The sequence below is a fragment of the Sapajus apella genome, unplaced genomic scaffold (assembly GCF_009761245.1).
Source record: "Sapajus apella isolate SASKATOON/1434 unplaced genomic scaffold, GSC_monkey_1.0 scaffold3, whole genome shotgun sequence".
NCBI lineage: Eukaryota > Metazoa > Chordata > Mammalia > Primates > Cebidae > Sapajus > Sapajus apella.
Genome location: NW_022436943.1, coordinates 2,958,680 through 2,980,743, shown reverse-complemented (window position 1 = coordinate 2,980,743; position 22,064 = coordinate 2,958,680). Strand labels below are relative to the sequence as shown.

General features: G+C 45.2%; 1 protein-coding gene across 5 annotated transcripts in view; it reads left to right on the top strand.

Moving 5' to 3' along the window:
* Nucleotides 1–22,064, top strand: part of MATN2 (matrilin 2) — a 179,932-nt gene that overhangs the window by 4,825 nt on the left and 153,043 nt on the right. For all 5 annotated transcript variants that reach the window (XM_032248352.1, XM_032248375.1, XM_032248368.1 and 2 more), the window contains exon 2: nucleotides 13,868–14,035. In XM_032248352.1, coding sequence (XP_032104243.1) covers nucleotides 13,894–14,035 — 142 coding nt within the window. In that variant the 5' untranslated portion in view covers nucleotides 13,868–13,893. The remainder of the gene's footprint in view (nucleotides 1–13,867; nucleotides 14,036–22,064) is intronic.

Genomic DNA, 22,064 nt, shown 5'->3' with positions numbered 1-22,064 from the left:
TTCTTTTTGAGACAGAGTTTTTCTCAGAGTTGCCCAACTAATTTTTGTATTTTTAGTGGAGACAATTTCACCACGTTGGCCAAGCTGTTCTCGAACTCCAGACTGTGCAATCTGCCCACCTTGGCCTCCCAAAGTGCTGGGATTACAGGCATGAGCCACTGCACTCAACCGTATTTGCCTGTTTTTTTAAGCAAACTTTTCTTTTTTTCTTTTGAGACAGGGTCTGACTCTGTCACCCAGGCTGGAGTGCAGTGGTGTGATCCCAGCTCACTGCAACCTTGCCTCCTGGGCTCTAGCTAACCTCCTACCTCAGCCTCTTGAGTAGCTGGGACTACAGGTGTGTGCCACCATGCTCAGCTAATTTTTGTATTTTTTTTGTAGAGACAGGGTCTCACTATGTTGTCCAGGCTGGTCTTGAACTCCTGAGCTCAAGCAGTCTGCTCACCTCGGCCTCCCAAAGTGCTAGCATTACAGGCTTGAGCCACTGTGCCTGGCCTACAAACTTCTTATTGAAGTTTACATACAGAAAAGTACGCTAATCAAGGATGCAGCTGGAGTAATTTTCATGACATAAACCCATGTGTAACCAGTATTTTGATCAATAAATAGAACATTGCCAGCACTCAGAATCCCCCCTCAGCCCCTTTCTGTGCACTAACACCCCAAGTATAACCACAATCCTGATTCCTATGATTGTAGATACATTTTGTCTATTTTTGAATGTTATTTTGTTGAATATTATATTTGTAAATTTCTCATGTTATCATATGCCATAATTAATTCTTTTTTATTGCTGTGTAATATCCTATTTTATGGCCACATCACAATTTTTCTGTACTATAATGGGCCATTGAGATTGTTTCCACTCACACTTTTTTTTTTTTGAGATAAGATCTCTCTCTGTCACCCAGGCTGAAGTGCAATAGCATGATCATAGATCACTGCGGCCTCTACCTCCTGGGGCTCAAGGAATCCTCCCACCTCAGCCTCACAAGTAGCTGGGACTGTAAGTGTGTACCACTATGCTCAGCTAATTAAAAAAAAGATTTTTTTTGTAGAGACGAAGTCTCACTATATTACCTAGACTGGTCTCAAATTCCTGGGGTCAAGTGATCCTCCCCCCTCAGCCTCCCAAAGTGCCAGGATTACAGGCATGAGCTTCTGCTCCTGGCCCACACTTCATTTTGAAAGGGAGTGACTACCTACCTATATCTCAGCTATCATAAATGCAACTCAACCTGCAGATATTCAGAGATATCATATAGAGCAACAAGGCTGGAATGGAGGTGACGATGAGGAGCGTGTGTGTGTGTGTGTGTGTGTGTGTGTGTGTGCATGCGTGCACGCTCATGTATGTTTTGTCAGGGTTGGTCAAGGAGCTGTTGAGGTTAGCATTGTAACATAGAGCCAGATTATGGGGCTTTGTATGCCAAGCTAAGCAGTCTGGATTCAATCCTATTAGTATATGGCAGCCACTGACAGTTTTTGAGCAGAAGAATCATAAGTAAGGATGATACTGTGTCTGGAAGATTGTATTTAGCACTGGTGCCAAATGCATTCATTAGGAGAGACTTAAAAACGGTCTACTGATTAGGATTAAGTTCAGCTGCAGGTTACAGAAAAAATGAAATGACAGTGGCTTAAAGAAAGAAGTTTATTTCTGTCTTGTGTTCAAGAAGTCTAAGGCAGTGAACTAAAGTGTGTGTGGGGTAAAGGCCCCACACTCTGTGCCTGGTTGCTTTTAGCTCGTATAGCTTTCCATGCAGTCTCACCCAGGATTTCGGGATGACTGCTGGGTCTCCAGCCAGGACATCCTTCCTCCAGGCATTAGGAAGGAAAAAAGAATGGGGGAGTGCTACCATCCTCCCTTTTAAGGACATGTTTCAGAAGTTGCACATGCCACATCCACTTCCATCCTGCCAGCAGTTAGTCACCTCGTAGGGAAGAGGGGAGGACGAGAACTTGTCTTTATTTCAGCCCATCCATCCATCACCTGTCCAGTTGCCAAGTGAGGGTTCTATTGCAAAAGCAGAAGGACAAGGAAGGCATGGAAAACAACTAGCAGTGTCTGCCAATACCTCTGCAGTCTCTCTGATGTGCATAATGGCCAGGACTAGGGCTATGATCGTGGTAGGGATGGAAAGGGAATGGGGACATGAGAGACATCACAGGCAAAAACCACGCTCAGTGCTTGGTTAGATGGGAGGGAAAAAAGATGTGGGAGGAATGACCGTGGATACTGAAATAGAAGATAAGGAGTTTTCCCAAAAAAAGTATTTATTGAAAAAGAGGAAATTGCCTTTTATTTGAATTTCAGCAAAGTCTCTCCAAGTATAGGGAGTCCTGTCAAATATTTTGAACAAAGTACTGTTAGGAGGAGACATATTAGCATGAAATGACCTCAATCAGTGCTAACTTGGAATACTTATAGAAATCAATTGACCAAAATTAGTGGGTGGATCAATTGAGGTCAGCAGTTTGAGACCAGCCTGAGCAACATGATGAAACCCCATCTCTACTAAAAATACAAAATTAGCTGGGAGTTGTGGTGGGTGCTATTCTGGAGGCTGAGAAAGGAGAATTGCTTGAACCCAGGAGGCAGAGGCTGCAGTAAGCTGAGATCATGCCATTGCACTTTAGCCTGGGCAACAAGAGCAAAACTCCCAACAACAACAACAACAAAATTGATGTTAGAGAGTCAGGTAAGGCAGTTGAAGACATTGTTTTATGGAATATTTATAAAATGAAAAAAGCAACTTTTCTAAGTTAACACATTATTTTATAACTTAAAGTGTTTTAAATATGTATTTGTGACTAAATTGATACATTATTATAAGTAGATATTTGATATTTCATCTATATCCTTTAAAATATTCAAGTTGACCAAGAAATTCTATGTGAAGCCTTCTAATCAGGAAGATGGGAGCCAGGCACTGTGGCTCATACCTGTAATCCCAGCACTTGGGAGGCCAAGGCTGGAGGATCATTGAACCTAGGAGCTTGCGACCAGCTGGACAACATGGGGAAACTCCATCTCTACAAAAAAAAAATACAAAAATGTGATGGTGCTGGCCTGCAGTCTCAGTTATGGGGGCGGGCTGAGGCAGGAGGGTGGCTTGAACCTGGGAGGACAAGGCTGCAATGAGTTATTATTGTGCATCAAGGCTGCAAGGAGCCATTATTGTGCAACTGCACTGCAAACATGGGCAACAGAGCAAGATTCTGTAAAAAGAGCTGGGCGTGGTGGCTCACGCCTGTAATCCCAGCACTTTGGGAGGTTGAGGTGAGCAGATCACAAGGTCAGGAGTTCGAAACCAGCCAGGCCAATATGGTGAAACCCCATCTATACTAAAAATACAAAAATTAGCCAGGCATGGTGGTGTTTAGTCCCAGCTTCTCGGGAGGCTGAGGCAGAATAATCGCTTGAACACAGAGGTTGCAGTGAGCTGAGATCGTGCCACTGCACTCCAGCCTGGGTGACAGAGTGAGACTCTGTCTCAAAAAAAAAAAAAAAGGAAGAAGAAGACCAGGCTTAGTGGCTCACACCTGTAATCCCAGCACTTTGGGAGACTAAGGTGGATGGATCACCTACAGTCAGGAGTTCGAGAACAGCTGGCCTACGTGATGAAACCCCATCTTTACTAAAAATGCAAAAAATTAGCTGAGCGTGATGGTAGGCGCCTGTAATCCCAGCTACTCGGGAGGCTGAGGCAGGAGAATCGCTTGAACCCGGGAGGTTGAGGTTGCAGTGAGTCAAGATCACGCCACTGCACTCCAGCCTAGGCAACAAGAGCAAAACTCCATCTCAAAAGAGAAAAAAAAAAAATAAATAAGGAAGATATTATTCTCCTATTACAGTTCCCTACATTCAGGCAAACACAGTACGTAGAGGAAGACATGGGCTTGATTTTGGTACTTGTTGGATGCAGAACCAGGGCCAGTTGCTTCAACTAAATATTTTATCAGTTAATGAAAGATCAATAAATATGTTTGTTCAAATTAATAATTTTTTTAAAAAATTATTTCCACCTAGATTTCAGAGGAATAATGTTTTTTTTTTGAGATGGAGTTTTGCTCTTGTTGCCCAGGCTGGACTGCAATGGCACTATCTTGGCTCACCGCACCCTCTGCTTCCTCGGTTCAAGCGATTCTCCTGCTTCAACCTCCCAAGTAGTTGGGATTACAGGAATGCACAATCATGCCCAGTTAATTTTGTATTTTTAGTACAGACAGGGTTTCTCCATGTTGGTCAGGCTGGTCTTGAACTCTGGACCTCAGGAGATCCACCTGCCTCGGCCCCCCAAAGTGCTGGGATTACACGCGTGAACCACAGCACCCAGCTGATTTAATAATTAAAAAAAATTATTCACACAATTTGGTACCTAGCACAAGGAGCAAATAGAGGTGACAAGGTGTGTGCTGCAGCAGACAACAAAACCCATTGTCAGGAGTGTATGAAGCAGTCAATTCCCATTGGCAAAGTGAGAGAATATTTATAGCATGAGTGACATGTGAGCCGAGGCTTGAGGACTGAATGCAATTTCGATGAATGTAGAATGTAGATATTTCAGGCCGAGGGACCAGCATGGATGGAGGCACCCCACTATGACAAGAGTCTGAGTTCTTCAAGCCCTAATGGGGAGGCTGGGCTGGATGTGGAGGCCGCCATGGTCAGAGAGGCGGGCAGTGGTCGGAGAGCCTTGAATGTTAGCACTGCACAGTGAGGCCACAGACAGATTCAAAACAACAAGGGAAGGGCCAGTAGATGAGGGACCAAGGCAGGGAGGGCAGTTCTGAGGCTCCTTGGAGTCTGGTTGAGAAGGGATAAGGGTCGAACATTTGCTGCAGCAGTGGGAACCATCAGGAGGCCTGGACAGGGCAGCCGTGCAGAGGTGGGAACACCAGAATTCATCTACTCACAAATGTGATGAGGATGCAGAGGACATGTGGAGGCTGGCTCCAGGTTTCTGGTCTGGATGGCTGGGCGGATGGGATTAGCATAACCATGAAAGGATATGAGGAAAAGATGACTTTGTGTCTGGACAGGCTGAGTTGGCAAGCAGGCCTGCACCACGGGTTGGAAGTTACAAAGAGCAGCATCAGGTCAATATCGAGGAGAACTGAAGTCTAACATTTAGAGCTGCCTGCAGATCCTGGATGGCCTTGCATCCCACCCACAGATTGGTTTCCCATTTGCTGGGGATTCCAGCGTTAGGCAGGAGACAGGAAGGTACAGCCTGAGATTCACGCAGCTCCAGTATTGCATGATTCTCTGTAAACACATAGAACAGTTGGTGTACCTGGTTATGCTGACAGAGAGGTCTTGGGCAAAACTATTGAGCCTGATGTCTAAGAACTTTTCATTAGGAAAACTTTTTTTGAGACCGAGTCTCGCATTGTCACCCAGGCTGGAGTGCAATGGCTCGATCTCAGCTCATTGCAGCCCCTGCCTCCCAGGTTCAAATGATTCTTCTGCCTCAGTCTCCCAAGTAGCTGGGATTATAAGCATACACCACCACAGCCAGCTAATTTTTGTATGTTTAGTAGAGATGGGATTTCACCATGTTGTCTAGACTGATCTCAAACTCCTGACCTCAAGTGATCCACCGTTCTTGGCCTCCCAAAGTGCTGGGATTACAGGCATGAGCCAACATGCCCGGCCTGAAAATCTCTTTTTCTTAAGTGGACTGACTGCCTGAGAGGGGCCAGGGTAGAACCCTGGCTCTGCCAGTTAATGAGCTCTGAGGTCTTGGGACAAGTCTTTCCACCTGTAAATCTTAGCGTTCCATCCACAAAATTTGAAACTCATCTGCCTCACAGAATGATTGTGGGGATCAAATGAGATGGTGCTGTCCAAACTGCCCAGTTCACTGGCTGGCCCATCACAGGCACTTAACAAATGTTAGTGTCCGGCCTCCTTTCCCTTCTTGTCTCCAGGTGGGGTTACCACTGGACGGGGGATCTTGCCACCTTCTTTGGGATGGCAGGATCTTGCCAATGGTCTGGTTTAGGCTGAGAAACTTGGCTTCCAGGCCATGCCTCTCATTCTATGGATGACTAGTGAAAGCCCAGAGAGTTGTCACCTAGGTGAGGTCACATAGGTGTGCAGAACCAGGCCTCTCGTCTCAAGGCCCACAGCATACAGTTCTGGCTCTGGAGGGAATTCTCGCCTGTTGGTTTACTGCAACAGTGATGCTTAGAAGAACCCGTAGCTGAGACAGAACAATCTCCTTCTCTCTCTTCCCCTACCCGCTTGGTAAAGTTAAATGAAAAGACTCATTGTCCCATCGAGAAGAGAAAAATTGCTGAAACAAAAGTCAAAGCTGTTGTATTATTTTAAAATATTCTTTCCATGTTCCCAAATGCTTCATGGAATCTGTTCAGATTGAATTAACTTCTATTTCTCAGCACAGCAATTCTTCCTAGATGCCCATACACGAAAGGGACCGTTCTCAAACCATTCCGTTTTCCAGTTAGAAATGGGTCCTGATCTTCAAATGCTGACAGCTGTAAATGCCAAACTAAGAAACAACCATTGAGATGGATACATGCACTGATTTAATTTTTTCTTGTTTCATTGCCATTGCCGTTTTTAGGAAAAAAATCTATCTTGGCCGGGCGCGGTGGCTCAAGCCTGTGATCCCAGCACTTTGGGAGGCCGAGGCGGGTGGATCACGAGGTCAAGAGATCGAGACCATCCTGGTCAACACAGTGAAACCCCGTCTCTACTAAAAACTACAAAAAATCAGCTGGGCATGGTGGCACGTGCCTGTAATCCCAGCTACTCAGGAGGCTGAGGCGGGAGAATTGCCTGAACCCAGGAGGCAGAGGTTGCGGTGAGCCGAGATCGCGCCATTGCACTCCAGCCTGGGTAAAAAGAGTAAAATTTTTTCTCTCTAAAAAAAAAAAAAAAAAAAAAAAAATCTATCTTGTCTGGTATTAATATTGCCATACTGATTTTATGTTGGTATCTATATTGTATCCTTTTCCCCATTTCTTATTATTTATCTTTTATTTTATTTTATTTATTTATTTATTTTGAGACAGAGTCTCACTCTGTCACCCAGGCTGGAGGGCAATGGCACAATCTCGGCTCACTACAGCCTGCACCTCCCAGGTTCAAGCAATTATCCTGCCTCAGCCTCCCGAGTAGCTGGGATTACAGGCATGTGCCACCATGCCTGGTTATTTTTTTGTATTTTTTGTAGAGACAGGGTTTTGCAATGTTGGCCGGGCTGGTCTTAAACTCCTGACCTCAGGTGATCCACCCACCTCAGCCTCCCAAAGTACTGAGATTACAGGCGTGAGCCACTATGCCCAGCCATTATTATTTACCCTTTTTTAAATTTTTGAGATGGAGTTTTGCTAGTTTTGTATTTTTAGTAGACATGGGGTTTCTCCATGTTGGTCAGGCTGCTCTCGAACCCCCGACCTCAAGTAATCTGCCCTCCTCGGCCTCCCAAAGTGCTGGGATTACAGACATGTGCCACTACACCCAGGCTATTTATCTTTTTTACAAGCCCACAACTAATATCATAATTCCTTTTTAAAATTTATTATTTTTAATTTACTTTCTTTAAAAATATTTTATATTAAAATTATTCCTACTTAAAGGAATCTTAGAAGAGTTCATGTTAGTTTTCAAGTCACTGTAAGATTTTCTTTTTTTTGAGGCAGGGTTTTGCTCTGTCACCCAGGCTGGCGTGCAGTGGCGGCGATCCTGGCTCATTACAGCTTCAGCCTCCTGGGCTCAAGTGATTCTCCCACCTCAGCCCTGCCCCCAAGTAGCTGTTCTAAGTTTTCTTCCTTTGTGCCACCATGCCTGGGTAATTTTTGTATTTTTTGTAGCAATGGGATTTTGCCGTGCTGCCCAGGCTGGTCTCAAACTCCTGGGCTCAAGGGATCACTTGACCTCTGAAAGTTCTGGGATTCTGAGTATGTGCCACTGTGCCCAGCTAAGGTTCCAGTTTCTTCACATCCTCACCAACACTTGGTTACATCAGTCTTTAAAATTTTTTTTTTTTTTTTGAGACGGAGTTTCGCTCTTGTTACCCAGGCTGGAGTGCAATGGCGTGATCTCGGCTCACCGCAACCTCTGCCTCCTGGGCTCAGGCAATTCTCCTGCCTCAACCTCCTGAGTAGCTGGGATTACAGGCACGCACCACCATGCCCAGCTAATGTTTTTTGTATTTTTAGTAGAGATGGGGTTTCACTGTGTTGACCAGGATGGTCTCGATCTCTTGACCTCGTGATCCACCCGCCTCGGCCTCCCAAAGTGCTGGGATTACAGGTTTGAGCCACTAAAATTTTTTAAAATAATTTTTTCATATTCCCAGGTCACTATTATACTCTTAATTTTATTTATTCTAGTGGATTTGTTGTGGCATCTTCTTATTGTGCTTTTAATTTGTATTTTTCTAATGACTAAAGATGTTGAACATCTTTTCGTATGTTTATTTGTCATCCAGATATCTTCTTTGGTAATGTGACTGTTCAAATCTCTTGCGCATTCTGAAGTGGGTTGTTTGTCCTCTTCTTGAGTGATAAGAGTTTATATAGTCCTAGCTGGGCAAGGTGGCTCACACCTGTAATCCTAGCACTCTGGGAGGCCAAGGCGGGTGAATCACCTGATGTCAGTAGTTCTAGACCAGCCTGGCCAACATAGTGAAACTCCATCTCTACTAAAAATACAAAAATTAGCCAGATGTGCTAGTGCACACCTGTACTTCCAGCTACTCAGCAGGCTGAGGCAGGAGAATCACTTGAACCCAGGAGGTGGAGGTTGCAGTGAGCCAAAATTAAACCACTGCACTCCAGCCTGGGTGACAGGGCAAGACTCCATCTCAAAAAAAAAAAAAAAAGCGTTTATATAGTCTGAATAGAAATAATGGATCAGATACATATTTTACAAATATTTTCTACTAGTCTGTGACTTGTGATGCTATTGCATTTTGTTTGTTTGTTTGTTTGGAGACACAGCCTCATTCTGTTGCCTAGGCTGGAGTGCAGTGGCATCATCATGGCTCACTGCACCCTCGACCTCTCGGGATCAAAGCAGTCTTCCAGTCTCAGCCTCCCAAGTAGCTGGAACTGCAGGTGTGTCCCACCCTGTTCAGCTAATTTTTGTATTTTTTATAGAGATTGGGTTTTGCCATGTTGCCCAGGCTGGTCTCAAACTCCTGACCTCAAGTAATCTGCCCTCCTTGGCCTCCCAAAGTTCCAGGATTACAGGTGTGGGCCACTGTGCCTGGCCAACAGAATATACTATTAATTGGTTTGATTACAGAATAATACCAATAATCATAACAGCAAGAACAGGCTGAGTGTAGTGGCTCATGCCTGTAATCCTAGCACTTTGGGAGGTCGAGGTGGGCGAGGAGTTCAAGACTAGCCTGGGCAACATGATGAAGCCGTGCCTCTACTAAAATACAAAAAATTAGTTGGGCATGGTGTAGCACACCTGTAGTTCTATTTACTGGGGAGGCTGAGGCATGAGAATTGCTTGAACCTGAGAGGCAGAGGTTGCAGTGAGCCGAGATTGTGCCACTGTACTCCAGCCTGGGCAACGAGTGAGTCTCTGTCTCCAAATAATAACGACGACGACAACAACAAATAGCTAATGCTTCTTCAGCACTTACTATATGCCAGGCAGTGTTCGAAGTGCTTTAAATGCATCTAAATACGAACCTATTTATTCAATATAACAATTACGTCTACTGTTATCTCCATTTTAAAGATAAGGAAACTGAGGTCAAGAGAGGGTAAGCAACCTTCTCAGGTTTAGACAGCTAGCATTATTTTGCTTTATTTTTCTCTGTATCGTTCCAATTTTAGTAGATGTACTGCCGAATCGAGCACTGCTTTATTTTTAAATCCTCACTCTTCAGCTATCCTCATTGCCTTTCGGTTAGCAACGGTGACTTGAAAGTACAAACATTTCTTGAAATCCCCAGTAAACCCAAACCACATGCAACGGGGCATGTTTTTTGGAAATAATCACACACCACATCATATTCCAAGTGTTTAAGTGCAAATGGGCCTTGAGAGCATGTTGTATACATTTTGAAACAAATAAGCCTGACTTTTTATCTGCTCAGTTTGGAGAAACGGGAATAGCAATAAAATAATAAATCACGTATAAATGATGCAACACACTGAATAGTGTTTTGTAAAATAAGGTGAGGACGGCGTACACCTGAAGTCCCAGCTACTCAGAGGCTTAGGTGGGAGGATCACTGGAGTTCAGGAGTTCCAAGAGGCAGTGAGATATTGTGCCACTGCACTCCAGCCTAGGTGACAGAGTGAGACCCTGTCCCCCAACCCCTAAAAAAAACCCCAAGATGTTAAATAGCAAGGCAGCTTGAAAGTAAATAGTAAGTTCAGGATTTGAGAAAGAGGCAAGATGTTTTAAGTTTTCTTCCTTTGTTCAGAAGGAATCTCAGAGTTAAAGCTATGAAAAGGGACCAATCTAATTAGTAAAGAGTTTAAATAGGCTGGGTGTGTTGGCTTATGCCTGTAGTCCCAGCTACTTGGGAGGCTGAAGTGGGGGGATCACTCAAGCCTGGGAGGTTGAGGCTGCAGTGAACCATGATCACACCACTCCATTCTAGCCTGGATGAGAGTGGGACCCTGACTCAAAAAAAAAAAAAAAAAGAGAGATTAAATGGTTTAAAAAGCGGGGTGAGCAGGGCACAGTGGTTCACGCCTGTAATCCCAGCACTTTGGGAAGCGGAGGCAGGCAGATCATGAGGTCAGAAGTTCGAGACCAGCCTGGTCAACATACTGAAAGCCCATCTCTACTAGAAATGCAAAAATTAGCTGGGTGTGGTGGCGGGTGCCTGTCATCCCAGCTACTCAGGAGGCTGAGGTGGAAGAATTGTTTGCACCTGGGAGGCGGAGGTTGCAAAGTTAGCAGAGATCGTGCCACTGCACTGTAGCCTGGGCTGCAGTGCGAGACTACATCTCAAAAAAAAGGGGGGGCGTGAGGAAAGTAGTTATTTGTTTGTAATGAACTAGTGTAGGGATCCCCAACCCCATGGAATTGGTCCGTGTTCTGTTAGGAACCAGACCGCACAGTAGGAGGTGAGCAGTGGGCCAGCTCAGCTTCATCTGTATTTACAGCTGCTCCCCATCGCCTGCATTACCGCCTGGGCTCTGCCTCATGTCAGATCAGCAGCACCATGAGATCCATTAGATTCTTTTTTTTCTTTAATTGCTGCTGCACAAATTAAGGCATTAAATTCTCAAAGGAATGTGAACCCTACTCTGAACTGCATACTCCCTGTGAGAATCTAATGCCTGATGATATCTGTCACTGTCTCCTGTCACCCCGAGATGAGACCATCTAGTTGCAGGAAAACAAGCTCAGGGCTCCCACTGATTCCTACATTATGGTGAACTGGATAATTATTTCATTATCTATTGCAGTATAATAATAATAGAAATAAAGTGCGCAATAAATGTAATGCGCTTGAATCATCCCGAAACCACCCCCCACAGCCGGGTCTGTGGAAAAATTGTCTGCTGGGTGGTGGCTCACGCCTGTAATCCCAGCCCTTTGGGAGGCCGAGGTGGGCGGATCACAAGGATAGGCATTCAAGACCAGCCTGACCAACATGGTGAAACGCTGTCTCTACTAAAAATACAAAAATTAGGCATGATGGTGGGCACCTGTAATCCCAGCTACCAGAGAGGCTGAAGCAGGAGAATCACTTGAACCCAGGAGGCAAAGATTCAGTGAGCCGAGATCTCGCCACTGCACTCCAGTCTGGGCGACAGAGTGAGACTCTGTCTCAAAAAAAAGAAAAGAAAAAAAAAATTATCTTCCATGAAATCGGTCCCTGGTGCCAAAAAGATTGGGGACTGCTGAGCTAGTGGGTTCTGGAACTTTACCTCTTATGAGCAATGTAACCTCGGGCAAGTTACTTCTCTGAGTTACCCTATGAATTAAATCACTTCATACATTGAAGGCATTTGGCCCAGTGCCTGGTACATAGGAGATGCTGAATAAACATTCGCTATTTTTCATATAATCTTAACATATAGTAAGATTATATGAAAAATAGTGAGCTAGTTCAATACAGCAACTGTGAAAAACTGGACTCTGAAGGTTGATAACCCCAGGTCCATTTCCAGGTCAATTCCTGGAAGCAATTTGCTGAACAAATAGCTCGCTGAAATAGGGAGGTTTTTTTAATAAGCTTTGAAACATGGTCCCTGCCCCACCCCTGCCCTGTCCCTGCCTCTGACAGGGAAACAACTATGGCTTTCCATGACTTGATTTATGGGGATTTTCCTTTCAGATGATTGAGTTTTCCACTAATCAATGCATTGGAAAATTGACCTGCTAGTCCTGGGTTTGAATTTTTACTTTTTTGTTTGTTTGTTTGTTTGTTTTGTTGAGACAGAGTCTCTCTCTGTCACCCAGAGTAGTTGTACAATCTCTGCTCATTGCAGACTCTGCCTCCTGGGTTCAAGAAATTCTTGTGGCTCAGCCTCCTAAGTAGGTGGGACTGCAGGCGTGAGCCACCTACACCCGGCTAATTTTTGTATTTTTAGTAGAGATGGGGTTTCTCCATGTTGACCAGGCTGGTCTCAAACTCTTGGCCTCAAGTGATCTGCCCACCTTGGCCTCCCAAAGTGCTGGGATTACAGGTGTAAATCACCATGCCTGGCCTTTTTTTTAACTTTTTAAATAAATTAACCTTTTTTTTTTTTTTTTTTTTTGGTAGAAACAGGGCCTTGCTACGTGGACCAGGCTGGTTTCAAACTCCTGGCATCAAGCAATCCTCCTGTCTAGGCCTCCCACAGCACTAGGATTACAGACATGAGCCATGGCACCCAGCCTTGACCCTGCATTTGAAATCTGGCTCTGACACTTGCTAACTGTGTGTGACCTTGGGCAGGTCACTGAAACTTCCTGAGCCTTATGAGAATGAGGGAATAATATTAGGTAGTCGAGCAAGTTACTATAGGTAAAGAATTTCGAATAGAGCCTGGCACATGGCCTCAGTCTAGTACCAGAGTCCCAGTCCATAACCACAGTGCCAACACTTGTAATAAATATATGTGGGAGGCAGGGAGGCAGGGAGGCTGGCTATGTGAGGCTACTTTATGTCAACTACACATTTTTTTTTTTTTTTTGAGACAGTCTTGCTCTGTCATTCAGGCTGAAGTACAGTGGGGCAATCTCAGCTCACTGCAACCTCCGCCTCCCGGGTTGAAGTGATTCTCCTGCCTCAGCCTCCCAAGTAGCTGGGACTTCAGTTGTGCACCACCATGCCCAGCTAATTTTTGTATTTTTAGTAGAGATAGGGTTTCACCATGTTGGCCAGGCTGGTCTCAAACTCCTGACTTCGTGATCTGCCCGCCTCAGCCTCCTCAAGTGCTGGGATTACAGGTGTGAGCCACCACACCCAGCCATGAATTTTATGTATATAATTTATATAAACTAAATGATGCCATCTGCTATTATTAGACTTGAACGAATATTGTTACTTGGAACTCTCAGATATAGAATAGTTTTTTCTTGTTCAAATCCAAAATGTAAAATGTGACTATGAGTAATTGATAATGAACTTAACTGATAAGAAATTTCAGGACAGATTTTTCTTAAGTTTTCCTTTCAGTCTTATAGTGATTAAAGGGATGAAAAATTCCAACTATGCATGCCCTGTTCAGAGTGTCCAAGAAGAGCCAACCAACGGGGGCTGCTGAAGCTCTCAAAGGCCAAACACACAAATGGCATTCTGAGTACAAGTGGCCTGTCTGAACTCTGAAAAGGCGGGGCAGCGGGCCTGCAGCTCCTGGAGTCCAGGGAGACCCAGAAATCTCACCCTGCCCCCTTCTCGTGTTGTGTTTGTCACAGCCTTGCCCCTCTTGCTCGTCTTGAAAATGGAAAAGATGCTCGCAGGCTGCTTTCTGCTGATCCTCGGACAAATCCTCCTCCTCCCTGCCGAGGCCAGGGAGCGGTCACGTGGGAGGTCCGTCGCTAGAGGCAGACACGCTCGGACCCACCCGCAGACGGCCCTTCTGGGTGAGTGACGGCGCCCACCCCCAGAAGTGGGCAGGCGGGGGTGGCTAGGGGAGGGCTCAGGGACAGGGATTGGTGACTGTTGGAGAAGCTCTCCTTTCCCTGGGTCCTCACTGGCGGTGCTGGGCCTGGGGTCCTCACTGGCGGTGAATGCATCCAGAGTTGAGGATGCACATGGGCTTTCAAAATAAACTTTTTTTGAAGCCTTCAATCGAATCTGAGACTCATGACTTTTCTCCAATATTCAGGGCAAGATTTCTCATCTGAAAATATCCTTGTTGGACCTATCTGGGCAAAGGTGTTATGAAAATTTTTTATTGGGTTTGCCCAGCTAGATCTGTTAATGCTTCCCTGCCTAGCAGCAGGGAAGAAAGAGCTGGCCCAGAAGAGTGGTGCGACATTGTGAGCTGAATCAAGTTATTGGAATGGAAAATGCCAGGGGTCAATTCATCTGATCCAGTGACCACGTTTCCTAGAGAAAGGAAATGTCATGAAGACGCACAGAATACACGTAAATCAGCTGATTCTAAACAAGGGCCTTGGTAAGCCTGGCATGTGCAGGCAATAGGAAGGCTGGGCAGTGCAAAGAGAATGAGTTTTGTCATTGACCTGGGTTCAAGTCCTGTCTCTGCTACTTTCCAGGTGTGTACACATAGGTGATATAACCTTCCTGAGGCTCAGTTTTAGCATCTGTAAAATGGAATGTTAATGCCAACCTTGGAACATTTCTGTGAGGAATAAATGAGGTAATATACATAAATTCTAGGTACACAGTAAGTGAAAGCTTTACAATAACTATCATTCTATGAAGTTCTCTGAAACTATATTTGACATGTGTATCTTTGGCTAGCCACTCGAATCTGACCCCTTACAAAGGCTACTGAGAGAACTACCCGGTGACCTGGTAGCCTCAGCGGCATCTGAAATTACAATCAGGGACCACAGGGACCCAAAGAACCGTGTTTTCAGAGGTCAGAATCTTTATTGATGCTAACTAAACGAGGACCCCAGGGATAGGCCTTCCAGGTTCCTGAAAGTCCTTGTTTCCACAGTGATGTAAACAAGACTTTTGCAAATGTGAAAAGGACTGGGAAGTGTTTAGTATGTTAAGTGAGCATTTTAAAAAACAAATTCCAAGGTGTTAACACACACACACACACACACACACACACACACACACCCCTGAAGATGCCTGATTTCTTTCTTTTTTTTTTTTGTTTGTTTGTTTTTCTTTGAGACTGTCTTGCTCTGTTCCCAGGCTGGAGTGCAGTGGCACAAACTCGACTCATTGCAACCTCCTCCTCCAGGGTTTAAGTGATTCTCCCACCACAGCCTCTTGAGTAGCTGGGATTACAGGGGCAGGACAACATGCTCAGCTAATTTTTGTATTTTTAGTAGAGATGGGGTTTGGCCATGTTGGCCAGGCTGGTCTCAAACTCTTGGCCTCAAGTGATCCACCTGCCTCAACCTCCCAAAGTGCCAGGATTACAGACATGAGCCATTACACCTGGCCAAGATACCTGATTTCTAGATCATCAGCAGTGACTGCGCAGTTGGGTTTCTGATGGGGCTGGCCTCAGGAAAAGCCACAACACACTTACCTGGAAAAGCACACTGCTTTTTTGGGCTCCAAGTTTCTCTCCCTCCATTCCTCCCTCTGATACACGCACATAGAATCACATCACCCCCGCTTTCCCTGGTTGTCAGCATTCACTGTCATCCTCCTTTGCCTAGAAGCCCATTTTGCTAAAGGCATCAATCCTGCATCCAGCATTGATTCCTTCTTATTTTTCAAGAGAACGTGTCAGGGAAAATGAGGAGGATGGGACACAGCCTCTTTCCCACCCCAAGATTAGAAGTGGTGCCAGATGGAGTGGCTCATGCCTGTAATCCCAGCACTTTGGGAGGAGGCTGAGGTGTGTGGATCATTTGAGGTGGGGAGTTCAAGACCAGCCTGATCAACATGGAGAAACCCCATCTGTACTAAAAATACAAAATTAGCTGGGTGTGGTGGTGCATGCCTGTAATCCCAGTTACTCAGGAGGCTGAGGCGGGAGAATCGCTTGAACCCAGGAGGCGGAGGTTTTGGTGAGCTGAGATTGTGCCATTGCACTCCAGCCTGGGCAACAAGGGTGAAACTCCATCTCAAAAGAAAAAAAAAAAAAAGATTGGAAGTGGGCGTGGGTGTTTTTACTCCATGAGCTGTGCAAATGCCAGAGGGCTGCTTGGCTATGAAAATGGTGGAGTGACAGTCATGTAACCAGAAGGCCAACACTACAGCCGTGGCCTGCTTCTCAAGTGCAATCTGCTTTTGTTCTTATTTTGACGGGGAACAAAGACGGAAAAGCATGCTCATTGGTAGTCCTTTGCCCGAGGGTAGGACCTTCTCTTCATTCTTGGAATAATGCAGTGCTTTGTGTTTTATGCATGTTTGCTTCTCTTGGCTTTTTGGCTATTTGTTCAGAATATGGCGCAGGCCATGCTTCATTTTTTAGTGGCAAATCATTTTTGTAGTTATGGCATCCACCGGCATGATGGGTTTTTACTGGTTATTTGCTTGCAAGTATGTTCCTGAAAGTTTAACAGAGTAGAAACAGCAGAATTGTTTCTTAGATTGATTTTTTATTTGAACTTTCTGAGTTTTAAAAATGTTTATCTTTTATGTTTAAATTCAAGTCAGAGTCTCAGTAACAACCTGAGCCAGTTTGAAAAAATAATGCATGTGTTTATCCACCCATCCTGTGAACATCTGTAGGCTGTTCACTCGGCAGCCTGTCATGTCTGTCCAGATGGACTTATCTCTTACCTCATTCGTTTATCTGGAATTTCCACGCTGTGCCAGACGCTGGTTGGGGGGTGGTGGTATTGTTTAAGATGCATGGACATCATCAGGAGATGCACAGCGTAGTGGAAGAGGCAGGCGTGAGAAAAGATCATTAATTTGGTAGAATTGGTTTACAAAAGTAGAGGCATAGCTACATCATAGCTCAACTCTGCCTGCTGAGCAGGCTTGGTATAAGGCAGTGGTTCTCAAGCTTTGGTCTCAGGATCTTTCCTTTTACACTGAAAATTATTTTTATTTTATTTTATTTTAAGACAAGGTCTCACTTTGTCTCCCAGGCTGGCATGCAGTGGCATGATTATGACTCACTGCAGCCTTGACCTCCTGGGCTCAAGCAATCCTCAACCTCAGCATCTCAAATAGCTGGGATTACAGGCACATGCCACCACACCTGGCTAATTTTTGTATTTTTTGTAGAGACAGGGTTTCGCCATGTTGTCCATGCTGGTCTCGAACTCCTGGGCTCAAATGATCCTCCCCTCTCAGCCTTCCACAATGCTGGGGTTCTAGGCGTGAGCCACTGTGCCCAGCCAAAAATAATTAAGGATCCCAAAGAACTTGTGTTTGTTTGTTTTTTAAGAATCCTGAGGACAATCAAGGGAGCTTTTGTTTATGTGGGTTAGATCTATTGGTTCCTACTTGATCAGAAATTTAAAAATAACAATAATAAAATCAGAATGTGTTAACAAATTATATGTGTATAGGAAACTATATTTCCTGGCCAGGTGCAGTGGCTCATGTCTGTCATTCCGGTACTTTGGGAGGCCGAGGTGGGAGGATCACTTGAGCCCAGGAGTTTGAGACCAGTCTGGGCAACATAGGGATACCTTGCCTCTATAAAAAATAAAAAAATTAGGCTGGGTGTGGTGGCTCACACCTGTAATCCCAGCACTTTGGAAGGCCGGGGCGGGTGGATTACCTGAGGTCAGGAGTTCGAGACCAGCCTGGCCAATGTGGTAAAACCCCATCTCTACTAATAATACAAAAATCAGCTGGGCGTAGTGGTGCATGCCTGTAATCCCAGCTACTCCAGAAACTGAGGCAGGAGAATTGCTTGAATCCAGGAGGCAGAGGCTGCAGGGAGCTGAAATCATACCACTTGCACTCCAGCCTGGGCAACAAGAGCAAAACTCTGTTTCAAAAAAAAAAAAAAAAAAAAGAAAGGAAAAAAAATTTAGCTGGCTGTGGTGGTGCACACCTGCAGTCCCCAGCTACTTGAGATGCTTAGGCTGCAGGATCACTTGTCCCCCAGAGGCTGAGGCTACATGAATGAGCCATGATCGTGCCATTGCACTCCGGCCTGGGTGACAGACTAAGACCCTGTCTCAAAAAAAAAAAAAAAAAAAGAATAGTGGCACTGTTTTACAGCTTTGCAAATTTTTTGAATGTCTGGCTTAATAGAAGACAGCTGGACTGTTATTTCTTGACCATTCAATCTGTCATGAAATGTTTTGGTTAGATTATATGAAAATGGCCTTGCGTGGATATGTAGTTGGAAAAAGGAAGAGTATTTTAATAGCCTTTTCATATAATTGTAAATGTTCTTTGATACTGCACCAAAACTTGACAGCGTAGTTTCTTAAAGGTTAGTGGCAATGTGGAATCTAAAACCAGATCAATCAACTTTTTGTTCTCTATATACTCACAAGAGAATGACAGTATGAAAGGCAAACATTCATGTTATTATGAAAATAGTTCTGACCTCATGGATCCTCTGAAAAGGTCTCAGGGACCCCTAGGATTCCCCAAACCACTCTTAAGAATGGCTGGTTCAAGGGAATCGTTCCCAGTGAAAGTCATGGTCATGGAGAGCCTCCTGGGACAGCAGGCGGCAGAAGCGTGAGGATGGAGTGTGGCCGTGGGGCTCCAATGTGGCCGGCACTGGGTCTGCCAGGCAGGTGATCTGAGCTGGAGATAAGCCAGCAATCATTTAGACCTAGAGGGCTTCAAGGAAGATTTTGAGCTTCATTTTGCAGGGGTGGGAGCCGTGGAGGACTTTAAGCAGGCAACAGTGTGTGTCACTTTGTCTTTGTACCGACTGTATTCTCTGGACAGCCCCGACCTTCCTGGGTTGTGGCAAAGGGCAGGGATCTAACTAGCAGGCTGCAACAGGAGAAGGAATGAGCACCTGCTGTAGCTCAAAGGCCCCTCCAGGGGACAACGCTGGCAGGTAGAGTCAGAGAAGCTGGGTGTGCTGTACCCAGAGCCCTTTGGACTTCAGATTCTTCCCCTTGCCCAGCCTTGTGGGTGGTACCCATCCCTTTCCACTCTCCTGCCTAGGTCCTCCTCCAGGGGGTGCTAACTGGGAGGCATACCACCCACGGCTAATGGCTGCTTGCTTCATTTGTGCACACTTTTCCTCTTTGTTACACCGCTGTCCTCTGAGGGGTTGGACCTGTCTACGGGATGAACCAGTGGGATATATCAGCCTTTTTGGAAATCTTATCCTCATTGCCCAAACTCCCACTATTTTTTTTTTTTTTTTTTTTGAGACGGAGTCTTGCTTTGTTGCAGTGGGGAGATCTCGGCTCACTGTAACCTCCACCTCCCAGGTTCAAGCGATTCTTCTGCCTCAGCCTCCAGAGTAGCTGGGATTACCGGCACATGCCACCACACCCGGCTAATTTTTGTATTTTTAGTAGAGACAGGGTTTCACTATGTTGGCCAGGATGGTCTCGATCTCTTGACCTCGTGATCTGCCTGCCTCAGCCTCCCAAAGTGCTGGGATTACAGGCGTGAGCCACTGTGCCTGGTCCCTACTGTATTTCTGACTCCCCCAACTCCACAATCTACGCTACAGTCACAAGCTCGTGGTCCCCAGTGGTGGTCTGTCTTATGAGGGCTTGTTACATGTGCATCCTTTTCTAAATTTACCAACCTGGCTCATTTTATTTCTGCTAACTAATCTCGAAATCTTTTTCTTTCCCTATTATAGATTCCCCTTTGGATCAATACTAGCCGCTCACAAGTTATGTTTGTGTTTTAAGAGAGCATTTTGTGGCAATGTGGCATAAATTCTAGAAGTGGAAGGCAAAGATTTAAAAGGAAGTTGGCCCTGCAGTCTGGTGAGGGGATAGTAGGTCCTGAGCTCCCTTCCACCCCACCCCACCACACACACTGCTGGAAGAATTCCAGAGGCGTTCCAGGGTAGACACCACAGAATTCAGTAAATTTACGCATGTTTACCCATAACTGCTAATTTACTACTTAAAAGCTAATGAAGAAAATCTAAGAATTCACTTTTTTTTTTTTTTTTTAAGCCAGGGTCTTATTCTGTTGCCCAGGCTGGAGTGCAGTGACACTGTCATAGTTCACGGCAGCCTTGGCATAAGCAATCCTCCCAACCCAGCTTCCCAAGTAACTGGAACTACAGCCATGCACTACCACATCCAACTAATTAATGTTTTTGTAGAGACAGGGTCTTGCAAGTTTGCACAGACCGGTTTCAAACTCCTGGCCTCATGTAGCCCTCCTCCTTGGTCTCCTAAAGTGTTGGGATTACAAGTGTGAGCCATTGCTTCTGGCAGAATTCACCTTACACAGCCCCAAATTCTGCTCTTGGGGAATCACAGTGTATTAGGAGGCACTTATTTTCATTTTTTTATATATCTCTAAACCTGACATCAAAATATTCATAAAATTGTGATACGTTTCATATAAAAAGAGCTGAAACTTCCTAAGTGAGCAATGTGAAGTTGTTGGATGCCTGGAGAATTAAATGTAAGCATGGCCTGCTCTGTGTTCCTAATGGAAATTTTCACCTAGGTTGATATTAACTTTTTTCTCTTTTTTTTTGGATAGAGTCTTGCTCTGTCGCCCAGGTTGGAGTACAGTGGTATGATCTTGGCTCACTGCAACCTCTGCCTCCTGAATTCAAGTGATTCTCCTGTCTGGCCTCCCAAGTAGCTGGGACTACAGGCACATGCCACCATACCTGCCTAATTTTTGTATTTTTAGTAGAGACGGGGTTTCACTGTGTTGGCCAGGCTGGTTTGGAACTCCTCACCTCATGTGATCTGCCCACCTAGGCCTTCCAAAATGCTCGGATTACAGGCATGAGCCACCGTGCCTGGCGCTAACCTACATTTTTAAGGCTTACCTGCCACCCAATGGATTTCTACATTCCAAAATAATACTTTTAATTGACATTTGTTGGCCTCCTCTGTGAAGGAGGAAAAGCAGATGCCAGAAGCCATGAGAGTCTCTGGCTGTCTGACCCATTGAAGCTTACATTTCCTGAAGCCATTTTGCCATGATTAAAATTTTTGTCTCCTTCTCTTGAGCTCTCCAGAGCTTTGTCCATCCTATTCCTTCTATCTGGAATATCCTTCTCCAGACAAGACTCATTTTCAGCCAGGGCCAGGTCAAATGCTGACTCCTCCCTCTCCCAGCCAGGCAAGACCTCCTTTGAGGGGTCACACACACTACAGGTCCTCTGCCAAAGTGCCCGCCCTGTCTGCTTTACATTCCACGGGGTCATAGTGATACCTACCACAGAGGGATTCACGTTAGGTTTTTTTTGCACTTGTCTCATTTTACTATTAGTAGACTATAAATCTCTTCAAGACAGGGACTGGATATTTTCCATTTCTCATAGCACCTATGAAAGGCAACTCTCATTCACTGAGCCCATACTGTGAGCTGGGAGGTGTTATCTTACCTAATCCACAGCAGGAGCAAACACTGCAAGGTAATTATTGTTCTATTCTATTTTCAGACAAGGAAGCTGAGGCTCAGGTAGTTTAAGCAGTTTGGGCAAACTTGTCAAGACTTCTGCAAACCTAGACAGAAAAGGTGCTCAACCCCTAGCCCCTTAATGAAAGGATGTGTGGCTTAGGGACAGATATGCCTTGGAGCAAAGAGAAAGGCCAGCCATACTCTTGAATGTACTATTTTATCAGATGAGTATTTAGAAGACAAAACTGATTAAAAAAAAAATGAAGGAGGTTGAAGTCAATGATCTCTCAGGTCTCATCTAGGAGGTGGTAATGTCACTAATTCCTCTGACACCCCTTCTGTGTGGGAACCCTGATGAAATCTGCAGCTTTTCCTCACTCTCTCCAGGTAGGAAAGCCAAGGAAGAACCATATTCTGGAAGCTAAGGAAGGAGAAGTTTTGAGACACAGGGTGGTCAGTAGGATCAAGCAGGACAGCAGGACAGCAAGATGGGGCAGTGGGATCGGGCAACAC